Here is a 26,064-nt window from a genome sequence, read left to right on the forward strand (position 1 = left end):
CCCAGCCCACGAGAGGCCCCCACCGCTGACCCCCGATGCCTGGGACCCGCCAGGCTCGGCGCCCACCTTCCCACCAAGGTCATGGCAAAGCTCCTCTGGTCCCCTTGCAAGGAGGAGAGGCCGAGATGAAACGAGAAAGTCTCTCCCGTTTAGGGAGTCAGCCCTGCTGGCCCCCTCACAGCCATAAAAGGCAAAATAAGGAAGAAACAAATATATAAAAAGCTTCATACCAATATGTCCCAAGATTGGAAGAAATACTTCACTTCTGTTCCAGTTTCCTTGACTGTAGGATGAGAAATCTTAAGCCTCTTGCTGAGGGCTATCGGAAGACTCAAAAACACTCCAAGTCCATTTGGTGCCTCACACGCTTTACATACACTAACTGGATTAATTCTCACAGAAGCAGCACTACTCATGTCTGTTTTACTAAGGTGGAAACTGAGGCACAGCGGGCCGATGGCAGGGCCAGAATCCACAGCTGGATGGCTCTGCTCTGAGCACCTGAGGCTGTTAGTCCTGAAGGCCAGGGTCCCAGAGCTATGGCCTGGGAGGTGGCCTGGGAGGTGGGGGGCACGCCTGCGTTCCCCTCCCTAGGAGGAGAGGGGAGGCTCCCAGCCAGCCTCCCCACAATCCCCCACTCCGCAGCCAACAACCACAAGGAGAGGGGAATGTCAGAATGAAAGGGTTTTTCTTGCGTAGGCATCCTGTAAGACGTATATCTTTTTTTATTTTAGAGAGAGAGAGAGTGTGAGTTGGGGAGAGGAACAGAGGGAGAGAGAGGGAGAGAGAGAGGGAGAGAGAGAGAGAGAGAGAGAGAGAGAGAGAGAGAGAGAATCTCAAGCAGTCTCCACACTCAACACACAGCCCGATGTGGGGCTTGATCCCACAATCCTGGGATCACAACCTGAGCCAAAGTCGAGTCTGACGCTCAACCGACTGAGCCTCCCAGGTGCCCCATCGTAAGATGGATTTTTAACCCTGTGTGTCTTCTGGTTCGTATATCCTAGCCCCTAAGGCGGTAACATTCCCTCCACTATCTGTACATTCTGTCTTACAAATTCACCTTGAACCCAAGTGAGCAGACTGTGTAGGAGGAGTGCAATGTTTGACAAGATGGCAGGGTGTTCTGCTTTTTCTAAGTGTTTTCTGGCATCCTCAGATTTCTGGGCAAAGGCACCCGCTTTGAGTAGTCACCCAGCCATGGTGTCTGGGAGGGACTGTTCTAAGACGAGCCCCTCAGACACGAGGGCTGTTCTTTTGGCTTACACAGCCCCATGTGCACAGGGCGGTCCCACAAGTTGCTCAACGCTAGGAAGAAAAGGAGAAGATAAAACCTGAATTCAAACAATTTCACTTCTCATGAGTCACTGTGACCTGGGAACAAGGGCCAAACCAAAGTTAAAATTGTGTTCCCATTAGCTCTGTTCTTGGCGAAAGAGGCAAAGAGTTGGTTAAAAAGTAAAAAGGCTGAAGTATGTGCTCGCGGGTTCCTAAAGGGTAAGATGCCACCTTCACAATTCTGTCCTGGCCATCTGCGTTGTTATTCACTGAACACATTTCCCTATTACACGGACTCCCTTTTTTTCTTTATAGCAATGTATTTATCAAAGGTACTTTCTATCACTACCGTTAACAGAAAACCAGTCACATCCCATCAACAGTAAGTAACTTCAGAGACTGTGGTTGGCCTACCCCATATCTATTCTTTGTCTCCTTCTTTGTAACCTATACACCTGAATTTATTCAGTTTGGCAATGTACCTGGCTAAAGCACTCTATCTCCCAGCTTCCCTAGCAATTAGGTGTGGCCATGTGACCAAGTTCTATTCATTAAGATATAAGAGAAAGTTGATAGCAGGAACTTTCAGAAAAGCTTCTTGATAACATGGTAGACATGATCTCTGACGTCTGAAATGCGAATGTGATGTGACGGCTAGAACTCTAGCAGCCATTTGGGACCAAGAGGGAAACTTGGGGCTTATAAAAGAAAGCTGGTTTCTTGATAACACAATGAAGCCATCATCCCAGGGTGTGTTAATTATGTCCTTTTATTCTGATATTTTGACTTCTGGGGCCATACCAACCCTAGGGGAACTGCCCCATCTAGGGCTAGCTAATGCCTAGACAGTACCAAACAACTTGCTTTTGAGGGCACCTTGCATATGCCAACTAACCAATCCAGAACCCACTCCCTGCTGCCGCCCCCAATCTCCTCTGTCAGGCTCTCACACCCCAGGCCAACATCCCCCTGCCCTAATCACTCCAGAGTCAGGTATCAGACAACTAGGCACCACCCCTATGCCCCAGAGTCATGAAGTTATTCCAACTAGCCAATTGTAAACCCACTTACCCTGCCCCACCCGTTCCTTCCCATGGAAGCCACAGTAAAGGCTCTTGCCCACAGTTTCCCAGCTCCCTCTGTCTCCTGATCCCACTGGTGCTTCCCCGTGTGGCCTTGCCTGGTGCCGAGTACCCCCTCCTCTGGGAACTGTGACTAACAAACTATCTGTTGGCCTCACCACATCTGAACAAAAATAAGACCTACATTTTAAAATAGGCTCAGAATATCTCCAGACTTCTTTTTTCAGTGAGAGGGAAATTAACTTTTCCTTGCTTAATCTACCACCGTGACCAATCTCTGGTCTAGCAGCCACACTTAATTCCTAACTCATATAGGAATCATAACATAACTGTAGATAATTTAAAGAAAAGCATCATTGCCTATGTACTATTTAAAATCATCTTGAGTTCCACCCCTCAGGGTTCAGGCCTCAGTCAATAGGTCTTTTTCTAGACAGACCTCCCTTCTCCCATGTGACTTGCTCTGGGCAATGAAATATGGGAAGAACTAATGATGGGACAGTCTGAGTCTAGACTTTCAAAGGCATCACATAATTCGGGGCACCTGGGTGGCTCAGCTGGTTAAGCATCTGACTCTTGATTTCAGCTCAGGCCACGATCTCATGGTTGTGAGACTGAGCCTTGCGTCGGGCTCTGTGCTGTCAGCTTGGGATTCTCTCTCTTTTCCTCTCTCTCTGCCCCACTCCCCTGCTCATGCTCCCTCTCTATCTCTCTCAAAATAAATAAACATTAAAAAAAAAAGCATCTCATGATTCTACATTCTCTTGTGCCTCTGACATCACCCTGGAAAGAACAAGACTCAGCCCATCCACTGGCCTATGGAGGAGGATAGACTTGAAGAAGAGATAACTGGAAGTCAGCTGACCTACACATACAGGAGAAAGACAAAGTTGTTGTCTTCAGCTAATGAGTTTCGGGAGCCTGTCTTACATAATATTATTGTGGCAACTGCTGACTGATTCAGTCAGGAAAGCAGCAATCTATAAATGCTGATCGATTTCGTATGGTTAGAAACTGTGTTAGGCATATCCCAATGCCTATATACAATATATATAAAATCAGGGCACCTGGGTGGCACAGTTAAATGTCTGACTCTTGATTTCGGCTCAGGTCATGATCTCATGGTTCATAAGACCTAGCCCCACGTCGCGCTCTGCTAACAGTATGGAACCTGCTTGGGATTCTGTCTCTCTCCCTCTCTCTCTGCTCCACCCCTGCTTACGCTCACACACACACACACACACACACACACACACACACACACACACACTCTCTCTCTCTCTCTCTCTCTCTTGAAATAAATAAGTAAACATAATAAAATAAAATTAAATTAAATTAAACATATTAACACACAACACACTCACAATCAGTGACATAGTTCCTGGCCTCAAGGATTCCACCTTAATTTTGGAACTCTCCACCTTTAAAAACCACTGAGATTAGCCTGATGCCCGGCTGCAGACTCCAGCAGGATTGTATTATCATTCCCCAGATGAATCGATTCTATGAGAGAAAGAAGCTCTTCATTGAACTCCCCCGAAAGATAAAGCCTCTGAGGAGCCTTGGGGAGAACTAAGGAATCTGCAACAGTGTCGTGAGGCTGGCGGGGGGGTCCTGCTAATGAGAGAGGACCCCTTGGCGCCAATCAGGGCAGGTCTGAACCCAAGCTCCCTCTGAATCGGCTGCATCAGCCACGTGGTGCTGGCAGCCTGTAAACAGGCCGCTGACCTCCTGTATTTCTGATGGAGGAGAGGACTTGCTCACACTTGGCGAATGCCTGCTGTACATGTAGGTGCTTGGTACATGCTATCCCATCAAGTTTGTATGACAGCCACGTGGGTCTTTTATTTCTTTTTTATAGATGAGGTTTCCTGGGCCCTACATGGTCTCCTCTGTTGTATCTGCCACTCTCTCCTTCTCACCCTGTGTCCCCTGTCTCCTGACTGCTCCTCTCATGAGCCAGCCACCCTCCTACCCCAGGACCTTTGTACCGGCTATTCCCTCTTCCCCTCAAATACCTGTTTAGCTCCTCCTCCCCTCCTTCAGGTCTTTGCTCAGTTGCCACTCTCAGTGAGACCAGCCTATTTAGAATGGCACTCAGCCCCCACTGCACTGCCTTACCTCACCCCTACTTCATTTTTCTCCATAACACTTATCTTCAGGTTGTATACTCTAATGTCATTTGTTCCTGCTTATGGCCTAACAAGGGCGGGGATTTTTGTCTGTCTCGTTCACAGCTGTACTTTCTGTGCATAAGACCAAGCCTGGCCATGGCAGGTACCCCACAAATTACACAATGAACGAACAGCCTATGAGTGAGGCTCGGGGATATGCCGGGAATTGCAAAATGTCAACAGTAAGAAGTTTTCTGAGCAAACTGAACCCCCACAGTCTGCCTGGCCGCCTTGCACAGCCCCTGCCGCCTTGCACAATTAAACCTACAGCCACACTTCTCTCTTCCAGTGCATTCCATTGTTAGCTCTGAAAGACAAAGTGTCAGTCTCTTTTCTTGACAATTCTGCTGTGTGGAGGGAGGAGAATGGGGGAAGTGACAATTGTCTTTACTCTCTTGCTTTTTAAAAGGGCCTTAAAAATCAGATACATTTGATGGGAAAACCAGTTGATCTATCTCGTCAATGACAAGCTATTACTAAAGGGGAAATATCATTCTTGAAGATGTGAGTGTAAATGTTATTTCTTGCAGGTGAGGACAATTTGGGAGGTCCCCAGCAGCTATTTCTTTAAAAAAAAATTTTTTTTTAATGTTTACTTATTTTTTTGAGAGGGAGAGAGACAGAGTGCGAGCAGGGAAGGGGCAGAGAGAGAAGGAGACACAGAATCTGAAGCAGGCTCCAGGCTCTGAGCAAGCGGTCGGCACAGAGCCTGATGCGGGGCTCGAACCCACGAACTGTGAGATCGTGACCTGAGCCGAAATCGGACCCTTAACCGACTGAGCCACCCAGGCACCTCCCCAGCATCTATTTTTTCTTCTTTTTTTTAATGTTTATTTCTGAGAGAGAGAGGGCATGAGCAGAGAAAGGGCAGAGAGAGGGGGAGGCTCTGTGCTGACAGCAGAGAGCCCAGTGCGGGGCTCAAACTCATGAACCATGAGATCACGACCTGAGCCAAGGTCGAACGCTTAACTGCAGAGTCACCCAGGCGCCTCCCCACCCCCAGCAGCTATTTCAAATAGTTCCTTTTGTTATAAACCAGTATTCCTATTCTGTGACTGCAGCAGCTGAAACACCTAGGCTGGGGGTTGGGGGGGGGGGCTGTCTCAGCCCTGGCTTTCTAGCCCTGGCTTTCTGCCCCCGGCTAACTGGCCAACGTCTCTAACCTCCCCAGGCCAATTTTCATCCCTCTCTTGGCCCCTGTACCACACACCAGTGTGTGACAAAACGCAGCATTGTATCTGGCCCATGGCAGGTGTTCAGTGAAACTCTGTTCACCTCCCTCTGGGTTACGTGCCCAAAGTGTCTGTGTCCACCTGTGGTCATTTGGAACTCTTGACCACGGGTGTGTTCTCACGTCTCCTCTCACTTGCTCAGAGAGGCTTTTTTAGTTCACAGAGGCAGTGTCATTTTACTGAGATACTTTGAGCCCAGGGAGCCTGATGACCTCAGGGGCTCTTGGCTGGTGGGTCAGCTGGGAGGAGGGAGGGCCTGACCCACAGCCCCACCTGCTGCCAGGCAGCCCAGCCACCCCTCCCTCCCTGCACCCAGAGCCCTTGGAATCTGTCCCTTTGGCCTTCAGATAAAGAGCTGTGGAGGATTCCTCTCCTTTTTTGGTGAAAGAGAAAGTTTCCACTGAATAAACCCTCTAAGCAATTTTTCTGATCGGGTGACATCTGTACAATAACTAGGAAAAGAAATAATTATTCTTATGGTGCCTAAATGATCCAGCACTTTCTCCCCAACTCCAGGAAGAGAGACAGCTGGCCCCTGCCTCTCATGCTCTCAGTCTTTGCTGGCAGCCCAGCCCTGCAGGCCTGGTTTTCTGCATTGAAGAAGGGAAGCTAGTGGCATGGTAGAGACAGCCATCCGATGGGAGTGCCACCTCCCAGACGAGAGCAGAGCAGAAGGAAGGGGCAGAACTATGTGGACACTGCAGCCTACGCTTATTACAAGCAGAGTCTGTGCTGACTTCTTTGATTTAAGGTTCCTAGGGGACATCTCAGGCTTATTACACAGATGGGAAAACTGAGGCTCAGAGAGGTCAACTGACTAGTCTTGGCCACACAGCGGAGCCCTGAGTCCCTCTGCCTCCATCCAGGAGAGTCCCATTACAGAGCACCTGGAGCTGAGCTCAAGCTGAAAACAGGGAGCCACCCCCTTTGTGGGGCTCAGAGGAGGGACTTCGCATGGCTGCCCGTGTAGGAGCTGAGGAAGTGGGGTGAAAGCGTTGTGTTCCTACTCCTGGACTCGGTCCTGGCCACTGGCGGTCTCTTGGCTGGGCTCAGGTGCCACCTCTGGGAGTCTGAGCATCTCTGAGCAGAGCTTCGGCAGAAGGTGCGCACTGGGGAGCTGGCACCACACCCCGACAGACTGCGCGTCACAAGCTATTCCCGGAGCCGCTCTGGTGCTTCTGTCAGATGGTGCAGAAACCCTGGGGCCACTTGCGGGGGGCTGCGCCACAAGCCGGGCTGCTCAGAGGCATGGCACCCAGAGGGCCCTCGCTGGTCGGACAGAGCCTGTATAGGCACCCGGCCCCCAGATGGTTTTCTGAAAGTTGACATCCCAGCAAGGCGAGAGGGTATGGGGACTTGAAGCAGCCTTGGCACGCGAGGGCTGTGTAGCCTTGGGCAAGTTACTGCACGTTTCTGAGCTTGCTTCCTCAATGGGCACATTGCCTGTGCCACATTGTTGTAAGGATTACACGGGGCGGTGATCCGTGGAAAAATGACTAGCATGGAGAGGGCAGATTTTCCCAGGTGGACAAGTGTTATTTGATTTCCTTTAAATAGGGCCCATCTTCTGGTCCCAAGTCATACACCTACACATACAGTTCTCCAGTGGAAACTTGGGCAGACCCAGAGAAAACACCGTTTCTATCGGGTGCCTTGTAATTAAGCAGGCACTCACGGAGCAGCTATTATATCCTGATACCGGGAAGGACGCAGAGATGGGCAGCCTGGGCTGGTGTTCTCAGAGCACTTACTGTGCCGGCAGAGGGACCCACAGTGAGGGAGGGAGCCGTGGGGAGGCCGATGGCCCCACTGCCCTGCTTTCTGGAGTGCCCCGGGCAGACCAGCTTCTCCCGTGTGGCTGTGTCTCCACAGAGCCTCTGCGCTGGGGCCGTTAGCTTGGTTCAGGGCAGGGGTGAGATGCTATGAATGAGGGGGTGCCCCTTCTCCAGCAGCCAGTGCCCCTTGCTGCCCAACCTCTGCTTCTGGGTTTAGGGTAGGAGCCCACGGGGCTGAGGGGAAGCGACTTTCTGCACCAGGGGCTCTGTGGAATGGCCTAGAACCAGGCTCCATTCCAGACACTTTCCACGTGCGCATGTCCATGCGTTCTATCAGTCTCTCAGCTATGGCCCCGGACAGAGGCGACGTTGGCCTCAGTGTTTGCAGATGAGGAAACGGAGGTCCAGAGAGGCCCTGCACACAGCTGGTCTTTTTCGAGCCAGCCTTGGCTCCCTAGCTCAAGGCACGGCCACCCAGGTCACCCTGGGCCTCTAACATCGTACTCGCTCACTTCACTGGCCTGGCTTCTGGGGGCCCAGCTGTCCAGGTTCAGAGCTGCCCCATCTTCACACACAGAGCTCCTCATTCTCGAACGTCTGGGCAAGCACTGAGCATGTGTGGCAGCCCAGGGTGCTTGCCAAGGGGATCTGAATGCGCCTCAGCATCCCAGGCAAGGTTGGGGTCCTCAGGTTGCCTTTACATTTTTTCTTTTACCACTAATAGGAGAGAAATCAAGGCACTAATTGCAAGGCTTCCCGGAGCTGTGAGTGGGGATTCTGCCCCTGGCCTTCCCGCTCCTGGCTTGGTCCCTCGTCCGTGAGTCAAGGCAGAGATCTCTGCCAGCCTTGGAAGCAACTTGCAGAAATGAAATTAAGCAGGGGCTATGAGAACCTTCCAGAAGGATGTTGTAACACTGCAGCTAATTATCTATTTTTCCCAAGCTGGTAACAGGTACCCTTAAAAACTGCCACCAGAGACTTCTGGAGCCGCCTTCCCTGCTGTCATGAGGCCCGCTTCCAGTCCAAGGAGGACCTGCTCCTCGCCCCTCGCCTGTGCTTTCTGGGCCTGCCCTGCCAGTTGGCAGCCCAGCGGCCGTTTATTTTTAGTTCTCGGCGGGCCAGCCATGTCCTGGTCACATGCTCCTACTTCAGAAGGGCTCACAAACCAGAGCTGCCCCCTCCCCTGGGAAGCCCCTGCGGTCACCTGAGGCATCCGGTGTGGGCCTTGGCAGAGCCACTGGGCCCCTCCCAGGGACACGTTCAGACGCAGCCAGTGCTGGCCCTGCCTGTTTTAAATTTCTGTGAGGAGGGGCGCCTGGGTGGCGCAGTCGGTTAAGCGTCCGACTTCAGCCAGGTCACGATCTCGCGGTCCGGGAGTTCGAGCCCCGCGTCAGGCTCTGGGCTGATGGCTCAGAGCCTGGAGCCTGTTTCCGATTCTGTGTCTCCCTCTCTCTCTGCCCCTCCCCCGTTCATGCTCTGTCTCTCTCTGTCCCAAAAATAAATAAACGTTGAAAAAAAAAAAAAAAAAAGGAAAGAACCAGTGCTTATTTAAAAAAAAATAATAAATAAATAAAAAAATAAATTTCTGTGAGGAGCTCCTTTTTCTGGTCCATCTGCAGCCAGTTATTTTGACTGTCACTTTACAAACGGACAGTGGTGGCACTGTCCAAGCCTGGGGGATGCACAAGGACCCGGTCCTGGGAGCCCGGAGTCTGGGCCCAAACCTGCCGTTTGTTGGCGGGACCTTGAAGCCTGCACCTGCCCCTGTCCCCCTAGAAGAGAAGAGGGCCCTCCTTGCAGGTTCACATAGCTTGCTGCTTTGCCAGTGACTGATACATGACCGTAACTATGATATTATTGCAGCTCCGGTCATGAGTATGACCACCTGCTGACAGGCTCCCCCGGGCCAGGTCCTGGTCAGAAGGCTTTTCAGATGGTAACCCACAGGGGCTCTACATCCAGTACCATTAACGCTATTTCCACCTTGCACGTCAGGAAGTGGAGCTACTCGGGGTCAGGTCCTTGGCCATGCCTTGCAGCTGGTGAGCGTAGGAGCTGCAATTTGAACCCAGGCGGTCACTCCAGGGTCCCTGGCACCCTGGGCCACCACGTTAGGTCACTCCCCTCCTGCTGTCCTTGGTCTCAACACGTGCATCAAGAGTCTGCATGTCCCTCATAGTGACTGGGGACACGTGTGTGTTTCATCCGACTTGAATGTCTTTAGGAAAATAGTATTTGCAGATGGAGAAAAAAAAAATCCAAGGTAACTGTTACCTAAGCTGGGGGCAGAGTGTTTAAATTTAGAAGGTGTCTGGCGTGTGGCAGAGAGGAGCTGGCCTCGTGGAGCATGTGGCAGGGCACGTGCTGATGCGCCCTCGGTGGTCCACTAGGCCTGCCCGCATGTGGACCCAGCAGACAGGGAACAGGTGTTCCAGGGAAGAAAAGGCTCTACAAGGCACGTCGTCTCCAAAGCAGGTTTTGAAGATGCTGGTGCGGGCATCTGCGGGAGCACCGACTGAGGGTGTTATAAGATGACCACTAAAGGCATCAACCTTCCTGACAGCACAAAGCTACACTGGCCACTAACAATGCCTGGCCAGAATCCAGTGGTCGTGGTAGATGCATGGGCTCTGCAAGTTCAAGGCCAGCTCTGACTCAGACAGAATGGGAACCCGCTCGCAAGGCCTCCAGGCACACCCAGGCGTGTGCCCCCTGCTTCCCGAGGGGCCCTACTGTGGCCAAGGCTGCCCAGGTTGTGGCTCCTCCCCCGATCCAGGCGGGGACCCTTGCTGTCCAACCACAAGGCCCTCCTCAACACATCCGGCTACTGACCAGGTGCAGACGTGGAGGGTGTCGATCTCCTTCTCTGCTCTAAGCTCTGCCACGGTGACCCCGCCTTCCAGTCTCCTCTGGAGACTTCTACACCTCTGCTACACCTCGTTCCCTCCCACTGCTCCCCCATCCTGCAACCTCCCAGAGATGGGACCCTACTGGACGGGGCGCTATCCTCAGGGATCTGCTAAGCTATTTATTTCACAAAACCAGTACACCTCCCCCCAGTAAGTGACCAGAATCTCAGCTATGTGAGGGAAACAGGAAGAGAAAAAGACACGGTTCCAGTGCTGGAGGAACTAAGAGTCTAGCAGAGGAGGCAAATGCACGAACAAACAACTAAAAATACACAGTGGGAGAAGAGTCCTCAAGCAAGTGAAAGATGGTACCCGAGCACAGAGGGCAAAGAGGGGAAGGAAACCTGCAGGGAGCTGAGGCTGCCAGCTGGGCTCGGTGGGGACCGGCAGGCCAGCGGCTGGCACGGGAGGTGGCCGGTCCCTGAGGGGGGCGTGGAGGTTCAGCCCAGATGTGGGCATGGCTGCTGGCCAGTGTCTGCACAAAGCTCTATGTTAGGAGGCAGCTGAGGCCCCTGAGGCCTTGAAGTACCCTTGGCCATTGTGGGCAACACTAAGCTGCTTGAAGATGGTGCTAGAAGTCTAGGAGCTGATCCACCTGACAGCAGCCAACCCCTGCCCTGGTCCCAGCCACCGGTGAGCCTCTGGGCAGCAGCACACTGTGTGGCTGGACCATCATCCCCAAAGTCCTGCCCACACCCGGCCACCTGGTTCCCAGCTTTGACCCCCTAACTCAGTCGTAGCTGCTCAACCATCCTGGACAGTGGAGGGAATCCAGTGTGCCCTTCCCACCATGTGCCTGGTGTTCTGCTTCTCCAGAGCTCAGCATTCCCGTCTTTAAAGTGGGAGGACACTCCTATGACCGTGGCGCCAGCCTGTGACGGGGAAGCTCGCTCCCCTGTCCTGCCCTTGCCTCTGCAACTCTGCCCGGGGTTGCTGTGGTCCGCCCCGCCCCGCCCCCCCAACCTTGGCCTCCCCGTTGCAGTGCAAGCCTCAGCCCACGTGGGGCCTCCTCTGCAAGGACCACCGACACCCTGTCCCCTCTCCTCCAGTTTTCCTCCCTCCCGGCCGTCTCGAGTGCCACCTGCTTCTCTTGGAGTTGACAGTGTCCCCTGGCCCCACCCTGATGACCCACGCCTGGAGCCAGGACAGGCCCGTGTGAGTTTTGGATGTCCCATCCCCACACAGGGCCTCCTGGGTAGCGCCCAGGCCTGTCTGCTGCGGTGACTGAACACCATCCACCCATACCTGGGCCAGCCGTCCTCCCTGCTCTGCCCGGATGCAGGGACCCTGCTCTGACACAATAAGGGAGGGCCCCGGGGAGAACTTGCTCGCCTCCCAGAGTGTCCACACAGCAGGCTCCTTGGGCTCTGTGAAGCCAAAGAAGAAGAGCAGGTCTGGCGCGTTTGACGGGGGAGGCCGGGAACAGGGGCTCTGGCACTGTGGGCCTCTGTGACCTGTGTTCCTTTCCTCTGCCGCCCTGACTAGAGGACCGGCCTACAAACACCTCGGCTCTAGGTATGCTGTGCAGAGTAAGTGACAGGAAGGGTGGGAAATGTCCAGGACAGCCTCGGCCCACAGTTAGGGTCCAAATGGAAACTACTGGTGCTTTGTTGTGGGGTAGAGGGGGGACTTGGGGTGCTCAAGAGCTCTCCTCACCTGTGATCACTGTACCTACTTCCAGGCTGGCTCGAGGGCCAAACAAGGCAATGTTTCAAAAGCCTTTGGGGGCACTGGGGTGGCTTAATGGGTTAAGCATCTGAGTTCAGCTCAGGTTATGATCTTGTGGTTCTTGAGTTCCAGCCCCACATTGGGCTCCTCAGTGACAGTGTGGAGCCTCCTTGGGATTCTGTCTCTCTCTCTCTCTCTCTCTCTGTCCCTCCCCCACTCGTGTGTGCTCTCTATCTCAAAATAAACTTTAAATTTTTTTTTTCAACTTTTTTTTTTTTTTTTTTTTTTTTTTTTTTTGGGACAGAGAGAAACAGAGCATGAACGGGGGAGGGGCAGAGAGAGAGGGAGACACAGCATCAGAAACAGGCTCCAGGCTCCGAGCCATCAGCCCAGAGCCTGATGCGGGGCTCGAACTCACGGACCCGTGAGATCGTGACCTGGCTGAAGTCGGACGCTTAACCGACTGTGCCACCCAGGCGCCCCTCTCAAAATAAACTTTAAATAAGGCCTTTTGTGTGGTCAGGGGAACAATAACTATCAATAAATATTAATTGAATGCAAATACCATTTCAGCCTGTGATGACTTACAAATACCCCATGAGGCAAATAGAGTGACATCCACTTTTCAAATCTGGAAACTATACTCAGTAGTGTGGAGTTGCGACCAGCCTCAAACTCAGGCTTTTCTATGACTAACAACTAGTTACCCCACCACAGCCAGCATCTACAGAGTACTTAAGGTGAGCCAGGCACTCTCCATGGATTATCCCACTTAGTCTCCCACTCCTGACGCTATGGGGTAGGTGGAGACTTGGGTCTTCTCTGCTCTGGATGAGAAAACTGAGATTCAGAGAGGTTAAGCAACTTGCCCAGCATCACACAGCAACTAAGTGGTTGAACTAACTTGAACCTGGGTCTTGCAGACACCAAGGTCTACGTTTTTGCTCTGCTCCTAAATAGAACCCATGTATACACTATAATTATGCGCATCTTTTCTCAGTTCCTGAACCACGACAAAGAGCCATCCATGGTGCTGAGAAGAATTTCTTTCCCTAGAATTATTCAGTCTTTTTTTTTTTAAACATAGCATCACACATAAGTAATTTGACTTTTTTTCCTCCTCCAAGTGACTCATTTGAACACTCCAGAAACTGTGTCTTCCAGAGACACAGAGTGATGTCTGTTTTCTCCCTACCAGAAAACCCTAAATATTTCCATCTCAGGGACCATATGAATAATTTTGAATGAATGAATACTCCCTTGGGGTGAATTCCTTTCGAAAAATAACCAGGTGTCACATTATCAGGCGGACTCCAGCACGGAAATGAGAACAGTGGCACTGATTTTCCGGAAGCATCCATCTCGAAGGCCCTGACACAAACGCAGGATTCAGGATTCAGACTACAGACTTGCCTTATGGGCCCTCCAAAGGGCTACACTGTTTTGATGCTTCCACAAAGCGGGAGTAAACGATGTGCCTGATCTCCAAGCGGATAGCTGAGTGCTCATGGTGAATCTTCCACAGCAATCACTGTCTAGCGTTCTTACGAAATGAAATCAAGGCTAGATAAAAGACCAGAGGGGATGACACCGGACGCCACCAAAGGGAAGCCCCCCGACCAGGCTGATGAAGAGGCTGCCTCTGAGGCAGTGACGCCCAGCAAGAGTCACCCGGCATGGGCCGAATCGCATTTGGATTAAATACAATGCCAGGTGCATGCAACTGGTCGTGAAAAAGACAGAAACTGTCCATTTAATCTGAGGGAAGTGAAGAAGAAAGACAGTGTTTGGTGATGAAGAGAAAAGTGAGTGGGAAGGGCAGCACTGATATTTGTTGAGCACCTAGTATGTGCCCAGCAGCGACTACGTTCGTGTAATCCTCACCAGCTAGACACTATGGCTCTGTTACGGGGCGGGAGTTGGGGGAGGGGTAAGCTAAGGCTCACTGAGGTTTAGTGACTTGGCCAAGGTCACCGTGTCACGTACTATGAAAATCTTCCCAACAATCCCTCCCCCCGGCAAAATCAAACCCTCTCTCCCTTTACCCCCAGACAGACTTCCACCAGAGCCCCCCCGCTGGAGGAGCGCCTCCACTCACTGTTCTTTTAAAACATGCCTGCCTGGGGGTGCCTGGGTGGCTAAGTCAGTCCGACTGCGGCTCAGGTCGCGATCTCACGGTTCGTGGGTTCGAGCCCCGCGTCAGGCTCTGTGCTGCCAGCTCAGAGCCTGGAGCCTGCCTTGGATTCTGTGTCTCCCTCTCTCTCTCTCTCTCTGCCCCTCCCCTGCTCACACTCTGTATCTCTCTTTCAAAAATAAATAAATATTAAAAAAATAAAAAAAACAAAACATGCCTGTCTCCTTTACTGTACTGGGATTCTTGGAGGCTGTCACTAGGTCTCTGCCAGTTCCATATTCCTGTACCCAGCACGGACCCAGCACACAGTAGGTTCTTCTAGTACATTTGGTTTTTGAGATGCTGAATCTGTTTACTGAAAATATCACATTTCCGGGGCACCTGAGCGGCTCAGTTGGTGAAGCATCCATTGTTGATTTCCGCTCAGGTCATGATCTCATGGGCATGAAATCGAGCCCTGCGTTGGGCTCAGCACAGAGCATACAGCCTGCTTGAGATTCTCTCTCTCCCTCTCTCTCTCTGCCCCTCCCCCACTCATGCTTGCTCTCTCTTTCAAGATAAATAAACTTTAAAAAAAACATTACATTTCCGATTTTAACCACATCTAACACCGTAATTTAAAAGAAATTCTACATAAGCCAACACCTGTGGTGAACCTGGCCCCCTTCTTGCAATTTTTCCCACTTGAATCAGAAAATTTGGGGGTGGGGCCCAGCCGTCTGAGTTTCCACAAGCCTTCTGCGGACACTGCTGCCTCCTGGAGTTTGAGAACCCTGCTTCTGCTCATACTCTCCCACCACGATATTATCATTATTATTATTATCAGCCTCATTTTATAGACAAGCAAACTGAAGCCGCGAAAGTTTGTGTTTTATTCAAGAAAGAGGCAAGTGGCCACGTAAACTCATGTCAGCTATTTATATCCAAGATGGAAGGCTTGGGTGTGCTTACCTGGATTATAAAGGAAGAAGACGGGGAGAAGGAGGAAGGGAGGGCAAAGCCCTCTCAGGGACATGGCAGGTGCATGGCCCACCCTCCACCACCCTCTGCGTCATCCCTGCAGCGAATTCACGGTGGCCTGTCCTCGGAGCTGGGCCCCCTGAACTCCTGAAGTATCAAGGGGCCACTCACTCCATTACTCTCACTTTCGTATTTACTAAGGCAAGAGAAGCCGACACATTTCTCAAACATTTCGCACACCCAAAAAATATGTTCCTGTAACGGATGGCGACAGATCTTTAGAACAGGTCCCGCAAGGGACCTTGACTCAAAACAGTCTCCGTGTTTGGAAAACACACATACCATCTCTCCTCCTCCCCCGAATTGCCTAAATACCCTTCGTGGGACGGGGCAGGGCCCCCTCACCGAGAAAATGGGGCCCGACTGCCGCCCACAAACATTCCCTCAGAACTTCCTCTTCTCGCACACCCCTGCTAGTTAGAAAAAATAAAACAAACTCCCTTTAACACTTTCCCTCCAATATTTGTGGATAATTAATTCACTGTTAAGCAGTTGAGAAGGGTTCTTTGGTACTTTGTAAATAGAGAGAGAGCAGCCCCGGCCTCAGCACATGTTATTCTTAAGCGGGAGGCTGCCGGCCGGGAAGGGCCACCTTGCAGCAGCCCTGTCGCCCGGACCAGGCCAGGCTGCCCACATTCCAGGCTGGACCCCGTGTCGGCCTCCGCCCGCAGCGGGGCCTCCAGGTGGGACCGGGCCCCCCCCCCCCCCTCTCATGGTCACACCAGGCGCTCAGCTTGCGTGGAAGGCTGAGGGGTTTCCAGTGAGTCACCGCGAGCAGCTGGTGACCGAGGGACGGTGTAAGCACGAGCCCTGGTTTTCTCCGCACTATATTTAGAACGGCACAGAAAATCCCATCCTTTGGTGTTTCCACCTGTTCGGACGTCCCGGAAGCTCCTCCACTCCGTCCGCCCACACCTCCCCCTTGTTGGGCCCTGCCCTGGGTCCCGTCTCCTGGCAGCTCCCGAAGTCTCCTGGTGGCCCTCCCTGCTTCCAGCAGCCAGCCTGTCACTCCCCGCTTCAATTCCCTCATGAGCTCCAAGCGTCCAAAGGGATTCATACCAGAGCCCCGAGCTTCGTAGGCTAGGGGCTTTTGCTCCTGCACCCCCTGCCCCCCTGGTAACTGCTTCTAAACTTTGGGATCCAGCAGAATCCTTAGGCTCAGATTTCTACCTAAATAAAACATAAGCACGTGATACTGTGTGTCCACTCTTTGCGCGTATGGTCTCCTCCACCTGGAACCATGGTTCTTAACCTCGGCTGCACATTAGAACCACCTGGGGTGATTCCAAAAGCCTCGCTGCCCCCAGACACATCAAAGACCTCAGAAATTCAAGTCTCTGTGGAGAGAGGGCCCAGGTGTCGGTATTTTCCAGGACTCCCCAGTGACTGTCAATGGGCAGTCGAAGTGAGAACCTCTCCACACCCTTTCTTCTCTTGGGGGGCTCCCACCCATCCCACAAGACCCAGCCACCCTGCCAGCGCTCCAGGCATCGGGGAGCCCGTGTACCTCTGAGGCACCGTGCCCTCTTCGGCACACTGGACTTACAGGCTTCCTCTGTTCCAGTCTCCATCCACATCACTTTCCGGCCTCACTGGGTGGTGGTCCCTGCCCCCAGCCTTGGCCACCAGTCTCAGAGTTCCAGTGGCCACTCCGCTCGGTCCTCTCCACAGGGATGAGACCCAAGAGTGCCCCGCTGCTGTGGATACTTTCATGTGGATGTCCTACTATGGGATGTCTAAAACATGTGTGGGGTGATGAATTTTGGATCAGAAACTCCTTCCTTCGTTCAGCAGACACTGGTGAGGTCTTCCCTCTGCCTCAGTCCTGGGCTCCACACAGCAGATGAGCAGTCGGTGGGGGAGAGCAAGGGACTAACACGACACGGTAAGGCGCTCTCCTCCAGAGGACGGAGCTACCACTGGGGATGCTGAACGCTATTATGCAGAGGAGCACCTAACAGGGGATGCCTACTTTTTCTGGGGGACACAGGTCACTCTACCATTAGGACATCAGCTACCGTGTCCATGAGTTTGTGCTCGTAGAGCAACGGACCCAGGGCTAACGCACGGTTAGGAACGTTAACCACTGCCGACTGATGATGCTAACAAAGACCTCTGCATCAAAACCTTACGAAACAACGGGATGGATAAGATAGACGGGGGATGTGGTTAGACCCAGAAGACACACAAAGTAGAAACGGTTGGGAAATGCTCTTTCTGGGCCAGCCTGGAATTGTGCTGTGGAAGAGGAGCTGGCTACTGGCAAGGTCCTTTCTCCGCTTCCTTCTTACTGAGCCCTGTTCTGTTTGTACCAGCGGATACGTAGCGAACACATGAGACTTCCCTGCCTTCCTTGCCGCTAGCGGTGGCCGTGTGATGCAGCGCTGGCAGATGAGACCCAGCTGGAATGTGCCAGGAGCTTTCCTGGTATGAGCCCAGCCCCTTCCTCTGTGTTGCGGCCCACGTCTCCTTCCTGCTTGGAACGTGAGGTTGGAGCTGGTACCCACAGGCACAAAAGCCACAAGCTAAGAACAGCTGAGCAAAACTGCAGAGGGAGCCCTGGGCAGTGGTGGCACAGTGGTGTCCACATGGCGGGGGAGAAAAAGATACGTGTCTTGTTCAGGTACGACGGTCAGGCCTCTGTTGCGTGACTGGTAGGAGTGTTTTCGTGCAATGAGGATGCGCCCCCTTGGCTACAGAGCCTCAGAACCCTCACCTCTAAAACAGTCAAAATATCAGTCGTTAAGAGGGAGTAGAACAGGGGCGGCTGGGTGGCTCAGTCGGTTAAGCGTCCGACTTCGGCTCAGGTCATGGTCTCATGGTTCGTGGGTTCAAGCCCCCCGTTGGGCTCTGTGCTGACGGCTCAGAGTCTGGAGCCTGCTTCGGATTCTGTGTCTCCCCCTCTCTCTACCCCTCCCCCGCTCATGTTCTGTCTCTGTCTCTCTCTCAAAAATAAATAAACGTTAAAAAACTTAAAAAATAAAAAAGGAGTAGAACATACGAAAAGTGCCTAGCGCAGAGCTTGATGCACAGCTGGTCCTGCTCAGAGCCTTGGAGGCCCCAAGGTGGGGACACAGCTCACCAGCTGGTCTGCATGGTGGCTGGAGGGGGTTTCGGGGTGGGCAGAGTGAAGGGGAAGAAGTTTCCACCCTCTGCTGGGCCCTCTACATGCATTCTCTCCCAACAACCCTTGGTATATTACAGCACTGCCTCACCCATTTGGTGGACGAGAAAACAGAGGCTTGGAATGGTTCAGTAAGGCCTCTGCGATCTTGGAGTCACAGTCTAGCGGGGACAGGGACCCAGGTATTGTTTGCGCCTGAGCCCTCTTGCTGTCTGGGGTGAAGGTTCTAACAGTCTGGGGTGACGATGCATGGGAGTGCAGGATGGCAGTGTGCCTGAACACATGGGGGCTGCGGCCTCACCCTGGAGAGACCATGAGCCCTTGAACAGTCTTTCTCAGCCCTGCATTTTTAAACCCTTTGTGTACCTCCAGCTGGCCCAGGAAATGCCTGACATTCTCCCCACCTATGCTCCATTTAAATTTAAAAGTTACGTTGGAAAGAATGAAGGCTGTATATGTCCCTGCATGTATTCATGCCTGGTATATCATCCGTATCTTGTCATAAAGGAGGCCAGGCTTTAGAATCTACATTCTGGGTTCAAATCCCTCCTCCTCCGCATTTCTCAGCAAGAAGGAATAAAGCACAGGTCACTAAGCCCATATCCACTTCTCCAGTCTGCACAAGACCCCGCCATGAAGGCCCATCCACACAGCTTTCTCCTACCAGGGAAGCCACAGTCACTTTCGTCTGTAGATGACCACCCAAGCCACACACACATTCAACTGGGTTCGTTTCTTGAATAAAACACCTCCCCTTTGGCACTTGCCGGAGATATTTCCAATGAGTCCCTGGAAGAAACCGATAAACCAAGGAACTTAAAACAGGTGAATATAAACAACCGGTTTTGAACTATATTTAGAACACCACGGAGAGCTATGCCTCAATCCTAGATGCTATTCTGGAGACAGCGAAAGGTGGGCTGTTTCTCGTCTCCTTTCACTCAGAAAAGGAAGCCTTTTTCCAAAGTTCCACAGTCAGGCAAAATAAGTCAGGCACCACAGGTACTCGCTCCCACAGATGTGGCCAAGGGGGAGCTCGTAAGAAGGTAACTTGACTCCAAGACTCCCAACAGAGACGTGAGACTCTGGTTGGAGGTGTTCAGTGTTTGCAGGGTATCATTAATTATTCTTTGCTTTCAGAATGTCCCTCCGTTGTTCAGTTTGAAGCTGGAGACGATGGTTGCGACAGATTTTAACAGAGACAAAGACAACGGGAAGGAAGGCATTCCTAACTTGGGCCTTCACACACTGTGGAAAGTGCCAAAGTTAATAATGACACCGTCCCCATCATGAAAATCGGGTTAGTCCTCAAATATCACATCTCAAACAGCCTCACAAATATTACTGGGACCATTTGCAAAGCACCAAAGAACATTACAACCATAATAAGGAAGAATTCAGTCAACAGTCTCAGTTACAAGGACGCTCGCGCATATATGGCTTAAGAAGGGCTCTTGGTAAACCACGTTTGCCGTCTGGTATCCACAAAGTGCCCCAGCAAGCTTCTCAGCGTCTCTCTGTACTGATACGCTCTCCCTCCCTTTTGCAAGGACTCCTGGGCCCTGTCACTGCCCCCCTCTCCCTCTTTTCAGCAATGTCACTTAATTATCTATTTTCAAATCACATAAAACAGAAGCCGCATGGCTGGATCTGGACCGGGATAATGGATTTCTACATCGCAGTTGTGGAGAAATCACCACGTTCAGTCACAGGGAACGCTTCATTTTTAAAGACTGTTCGGCAAAGAAAGATCTAAGCTGGGAGACTTCCGAGCCATGAGGGAAGTCACAAAAATGATGAAGGCGTGCCATATTGAGTTAGGCAATAAACATGGCCTTTTGACGGTTATGGTGGATTTTGTTATGGGGCAAAGGATCAAAGAATCGGCCTGGGGACGTGTGTGTGTGTGTGTGTGTGTGTGTGTGTGTGTGTGTGTGTGTGTACATGTGCCTGCCTGTGTATTTAATATGTGTGTGCACGCATGTGTGCGCACGTGCATGTGTGTTTGGGGTTTTCTTGTGTGTGACCGCGTGTCCTTTGAGACTTTTCCTGCTCTCCTGGTTTGAAATGCTTTGTAAACGTCTTGTGGTTAAACTGGGGTTGAACTGCACTTGCACCGACTACATCACATCCATCTGAAGTCCCTTGGGAGAAGACCAGGGCCCATTTTGTACCGAAAGTGCTTTATAAATGCAAGAGAGGATTCCTTGGCCTGGGGCAAGTTCCTATATAAACAGATTCTGACTTTGGTTTCTTTCAGTGGAGATTTCTAATCAGCCTGCATTCAATCCCAGACTCAACAGAAACTGCTGGTCAGACATCTTTTTTTTGTTTACATAATGATTTTTTTTTTTAACCCAGAAACACTCATGGAGAACATCTCTTCCCAGTGTCACTGCAGGATTCACAAGAGAATAAGAGAGGAGGAGAGGTGATAGGAGAGGGGGTTCCCAAACTGTCAGGCACCGGCCGGCAGCGCGGGCCCTGTCCCCCCGGGGGTACTCACCATGGTCGTGGGCGAACACCAGCAGCTCGAGCCCCACCAGCATCTGAGCCAGCTCGTCATAGCGGCCACAGTGCTCCCCGGCTCCATGGGACATAAAGATGAGGGCCCTGCGGGGGTGAGAGGGAGCCCGGTTAGGAAGGTGGTGGACCACTGAGCACAGCTTGAACTTGAGCACAGAGCTTTCGTGACGCCAGTGAGCTGGAGACTGAATCTCCAGCTAAATGCATGAGGGAAAGGGCACTGCTCTAAAATGCTAGGCTTCAGGGCGGGGCGTCTGGGTGGCTCAGTGGGTTAAGCATCCAACTTCGGCTCAGGCCATGATCTCAAGGTTCGTGGGTTCAAGCCTTGCGTTGGGCTCTGTGCAGACAGAGCTTGGAGCTTAGAGCTTGGAGCCTGCTTCAGAGTCTGTGTCTCCCTCTCTCTCTGCCCTACCCCACTCATGCTTTCTTTCTCTCAAAGATAAATAAGCATTAAAAAAATCTTTGTAATTAAAAAAAAAAATGCTAGGCTTCAGGGCTATATGGAATGGAGCTCAAATTCCGGCTCTCCTGTGAACTCTCCGGCCAAGTACCCATCCCACAATGCTTCACTCCTTCGCCTGTAAAACAGTATCTCCCTTGGCAGAGGAGCAGGGCTCGTGAGGGTCAAGGAGCTACTTTATGCCAACGCATTGGGCACAGCGCACGTGGCAACTTCCTCCAAGCCAGCTGCCCAGGCGACCCAGACCTCAACCAATCAGGACACAGCCTGTCTCGGGGACAGGCAGGTGACTCGAGCCAAGCTGGCTGGGTCCCATCAGAGCAGACCCCAGAGCTTTGGCTCAGGTAGGCAGGAGAAGGCACCCTCAGCTTCCCGCCAGGTGTGAGCCACAGAGGCTGTGTGCCTCGAGGGGCTCCAGTCGTCCGGCAAAAACAGAGGATGAGTCAACCCAACAGAAGAGAGCCATGTAAAGAAGGGACCCCACGTCCTGATATTGTTGCTTGAGTCCTGAATCCAGCCCGACCTGAAACCAGCATTCTCCCCTATCCCTGCCTTCTGCTATGCTGTTGAGGTAGGTCACTGGGTTTTCTGTACTTGTGAGGAGAAGAACCCTAACTGACATACAGCTCTCCGTGTTTCTGTGTAATAGTTTATTTAAATACCCATCCTTCCACAGGCAGCTGGAGTTTGTATTATGTGCGTGCCTTGTATTCTCTTCCCCCCTTATCTGTCTGGCAAACTCCTCCCCTTACTTCAACACCCAGCCTGAAGGTTCCCCTCGTCTGTGAAAGGTTTTACAGCCCCCAACTGGCTCTGCGAAGTCTCCTCTCTCCTCGGGGATCCTGTGATCCCTCTGTTAACGCAAGGACGGGCGCTGCTTTCTGCCTCCCTCCACCACCAGTTATGACCTTCTCCAGGACATGCAAAGACGTCATGCCTCCCTTGCTTTTAGCGTTAGTAGATAGCACACTTTGGGGCTCATGGTGGAGATTCTGCAAACGCTGTTTTGAACGAACGAATGAAGGCTGCGAGGTGTTGCAAGAAACGGCTGTATTTTGCACCTATGATCTGTGCAGGAGAAGCCCCGGGATCTGGAAGCAGAGCTCGGCTGGGCACCCCGTCACCCCGGAAAGCCTTCAGTGTGGCAGGGTGACTCTGGGACCCAAACACTAGCACGACCGTGCTGTGACTCATCCCAGCTTCTCCAGTAGCCAGAGTCGGCCTGGCCATGGTGGGGGTTGATGAAAGGGCATTTGGATTCTCAAAGAGACAGTTGTCAGGACTCATATTCTTGGCATAAGCCCCATAGGATGCTAGATTCCCCTTCGGGCCAAGCGTGAACTCTATGAGCAACACCCATCCAGTTTCTGCCAAAAGTGAGGGAGGGGGAGGAGCGGTGGAGAGGGAGTGGGGCGGGAGGAGTAGAGATGGAAGAGGGGGAGAAGGGGGAAGGGGGGAAAACAGCTGCCATCTTCCCGAGCATTTATGGTACGTCAGTTCCTCCATTAGCCCCACACACAAGATTTCTAACCCTTACAGTTGTCTGAGGCTTTGATTTCTTTGTAGCTGAGAATGCAAATCAGAGAAGTTACATTTATTGCCCAAGTCACACAGCAAATACAGATCACAGCACGTGACTTCCGGCTTTCAGGTCTCCCACTGGTCAGCCACCAGCGGGCTCAGAGCACAAGTCACCCTGTCCCTTGCCTGCCTCCACACTCCTTATGGCCACCTCCCCCGCTTACCTCCCTGTCCTCACGAGGGGCCGGCAGTCATTCTTTGGCAGCGCCTGGTGCTTCCCGCCTCAGGACCTGGGGCCTTGCCAGCCCCCTCTCCCAAATGCTCGCCCCCAGATCTCCCCTGGTTGCTCCTCACACAGACATCACCTCGAAGAGGCCTCTTCTCCATCCCACCTGGGGTGGCCTCCCTCCCTTGGGCCTTTCTGACCCCCACTGGCCCCTCACCACACAGCACGTTCTGCCATTATTTGCACTGGTTTGTAACCGCACATCACAGTTTGCCCTTGTTTTGCAATTCATTTGCTTTCTTGGTCCCTGGCTCTCTCCTCCACTTCAAGGTTGGCTCAAGAGTCCAGGAGGCGTGTCCACCTTCTTCTGGCGGAACCAGTGCTGTAGCCCAGGCCCCGGTGGCAGTGAAGAGGGGCAGGCGGATGTATGTTAAGGGAATGAACACCTCACTCAAAAGCCCGTTTCTTTCGACAGCTCCACTCGCCAGGTTGTGCAGGGGCAGAAGTGCACGGGCTTATTTCACCAGGCTACACGTTTTATTCTTTGAACAGTGTGCAAAATACCAGCGTTAACCTCATCTGCCTTTGGCATCTGTCCTCCCTGCCCGTTTCCTAAAAATATAAGAGAAACATTTCACACTGTCTCCGTTGCTGCTCGGAACATCTGGCCACCTGCTCTTGATCAGACGTTAATCTGGGCAGATTACACCTGCCCAGCTGACGCTTCTGGGGTCGGCTGGGGGGTTTCCCCTTAGCTACTGAGGGGCATGGCCGGAACCTCTAAATAGTCCTCTCCCATCTGCAGAAGGGCTTCCAGAAGGGATGACACAAGCACTTTCACATCCTTTGGGGATGCGGCAGCTGCTGTATTAATTCAGACCACAGTTAATGCAGACGAACAAGCGATCGAGCTGGGTCAGCCACCCCCCACCCCCCAACTGCGGTCAGGGCTGGCTTGGTGGCAGAGGCCTTCAGGGTTTCCCTTAGTGCCCAAAGCAGTGGCATAAGGCACTGTCATTATGCCTGAGATTGCTTGTTAATAGTCTACCTCTGAGATATGATGTGGAAAAATACTTGGCCTCTGACTCTACAGAAATTTCTTCTAATCCAGTGGTTCTCAACTTTGCCAACAGCTTGAAGTCGCCTGGAGTGCTTTAAAAAATGCGGAGGCTAGGTCCTGCCCCCAGAGAACCTCTGGGTTTAACTGGTCTGGGGTAGGAAAAGCTCCCCAGTGGTTCTGACATGCGGAAGCACCTGCAGTCATCACAGTGCACGGCTTGGGCAACCGTACTGCTCAGCCAGTGGCAAGAATGCAGCTAATGGCCTGGAGGCTTACAGCCACTTTGGAGCCACTTATCTGCCCAGGGAACATGCCGGGTAAACCACACGTTCTATCTGTAGAGATATACAGGCTGTCAGAGTTCGCTGCTGCCTTTCCTTTGGAAACAAAGCGAACTGACCTACTGCAGGGAGCAGAGGCTTCTTCAGTCCTTGTCTGCATGGATGAGGCAGCACCTGCAGGCTTAGCCCCCTCCCTGCCCACCCCCACCCCCCCGCCCCCATCCCTGAACCAGACCAGCCATCTCAGCAGACACACGTTTGGACAAGTGGCCTCTTTCTGGTCTTCAGCTGCCCCCATGGTAAGTGGGGTTCCACTTAGTTTATGCATTCAGCTCTTGCCTGGGCCCCAGTTCTGATAATTGGGTCTCCCCTCCCCCTCCCCACACCTACTTGTTCCCTGGACCCGAGTCTTTGTTCTGTAGGATCTGTCTGGCAAAGTGAAAATCAAATCACATTACTCCTCTGCCTTAAACCCTTCAGAGACTTCTGGCTGCAAGAGAACAAAGCTATTGCCTCTGTGATGACATCCTCACCTCCCCCCCTCCCCTCTGCCTGTGGCCTCCTTTCCAACGCTCAGACATGCCAACTGGGGTGCGCTGCTCAATGTTTAACAACTGGGGTGGGGGGTCCCGGTTTGCCAGTTTCCACAGTGTAAACGCTCTCTCATGGCTGACTTCAGGTTAACGTGCCGTCACCGAACACAGACTTGAAGGGCACGCAAACCACTAGCAAGCCCACTCCCACCTCAGAGCCTCTGCCCCTGCTGAGGCATCTGCTGGGGACCCCTCCCGATCTGTGCACGATGGCTTGGACTGCCGTGTGGACCTCAGGCCTTCTGTGACCGCTGCAGTGGAAAGAGTCCCTTGAGACTTGTGACTGTCCAAAACCACTTGTCCACCACCAGGTTCCCTTCTGCCCCCACCCACCCACCCAGCTGGAATGTGTTCCACGAAGACAGGGGTGTCGTCTACATTGCTCACTGCTATATCCTCAGCCAGGGAAAATGCTGGTGCACAGCAGGAGCTTAGTACGGATTTGTTGACAGATCGGAGGACCCCTGTGGCCCGGATCCCTCCGCCCCCTGCAGCCCCCCAAGTCGGAGTTCAGGCCCAGGGGCAGGGGCCTTGGGAAGCCAGGTTTTCCTGGCCTTGGGTTTTCCACTGCTGCGTCCACCTCACCTGTCAGGTCACACCTGCTCCCCTTGTCAGACCTTCCTCCCCCCACCCCCCAACATACCTGCTGTACGTGTGGCCACTGTACTGTGTGATCATCTGCTCCCCTGTCGCTGGCCCGCCCCCAGGTCCCACCCCTCGCAGCGCCCCCACCCTGTCTCTCTGGACACCCCCAGCCACACGCCCAGCCGTGTGCATTTAGGCTTTGTGTCTCTAGGGGAAGGGAAACCCCCAGCCTGAGACTGTCTGATGGAGTGCCCCCTCTCACCTCTGGATGCTGACCTCCACTTGGAACTTCTTGTCTGGGGTTTCACAAGCTGTTGTGATTATATTTCTGCTCTGAACGCAGTCAGCAGTAAGGAACCGAGACATGGTGAAATAAACACCAAGGCTGCTGGGAGGCTGTCAACAGGACACAATGA

At 52.6% G+C, this 26,064-nt stretch overlaps 1 protein-coding gene across 6 annotated transcripts in view; it reads right to left on the minus strand.

The window, feature by feature from the left end:
- MGLL (monoglyceride lipase) overlaps positions 1–26,064 on the minus strand; it is a 252,960-nt gene that overhangs the window by 56,235 nt on the left and 170,661 nt on the right. For 5 of the 6 annotated variants that reach the window (XM_086697289.1, XM_086697286.1, XM_086697288.1 and 2 more), the window contains exon 3: positions 20,903–21,009. The exons of the other annotated variant lie outside the window; for it this stretch is intronic. In XM_086697289.1, the coding sequence (XP_086553415.1) occupies positions 20,903–21,009 (107 nt within the window). The remainder of the gene's footprint in view (positions 1–20,902; positions 21,010–26,064) is intronic. 6 annotated transcript variants of the gene reach the window in all.

The sequence above is a fragment of the Puma concolor genome, chromosome A2 (assembly GCF_028749965.1).
Source record: "Puma concolor isolate L17-30 chromosome A2, mPumCon1.1.hap2, whole genome shotgun sequence".
In the NCBI taxonomy this organism is placed as follows: Eukaryota; Metazoa; Chordata; class Mammalia; order Carnivora; family Felidae; genus Puma; species Puma concolor.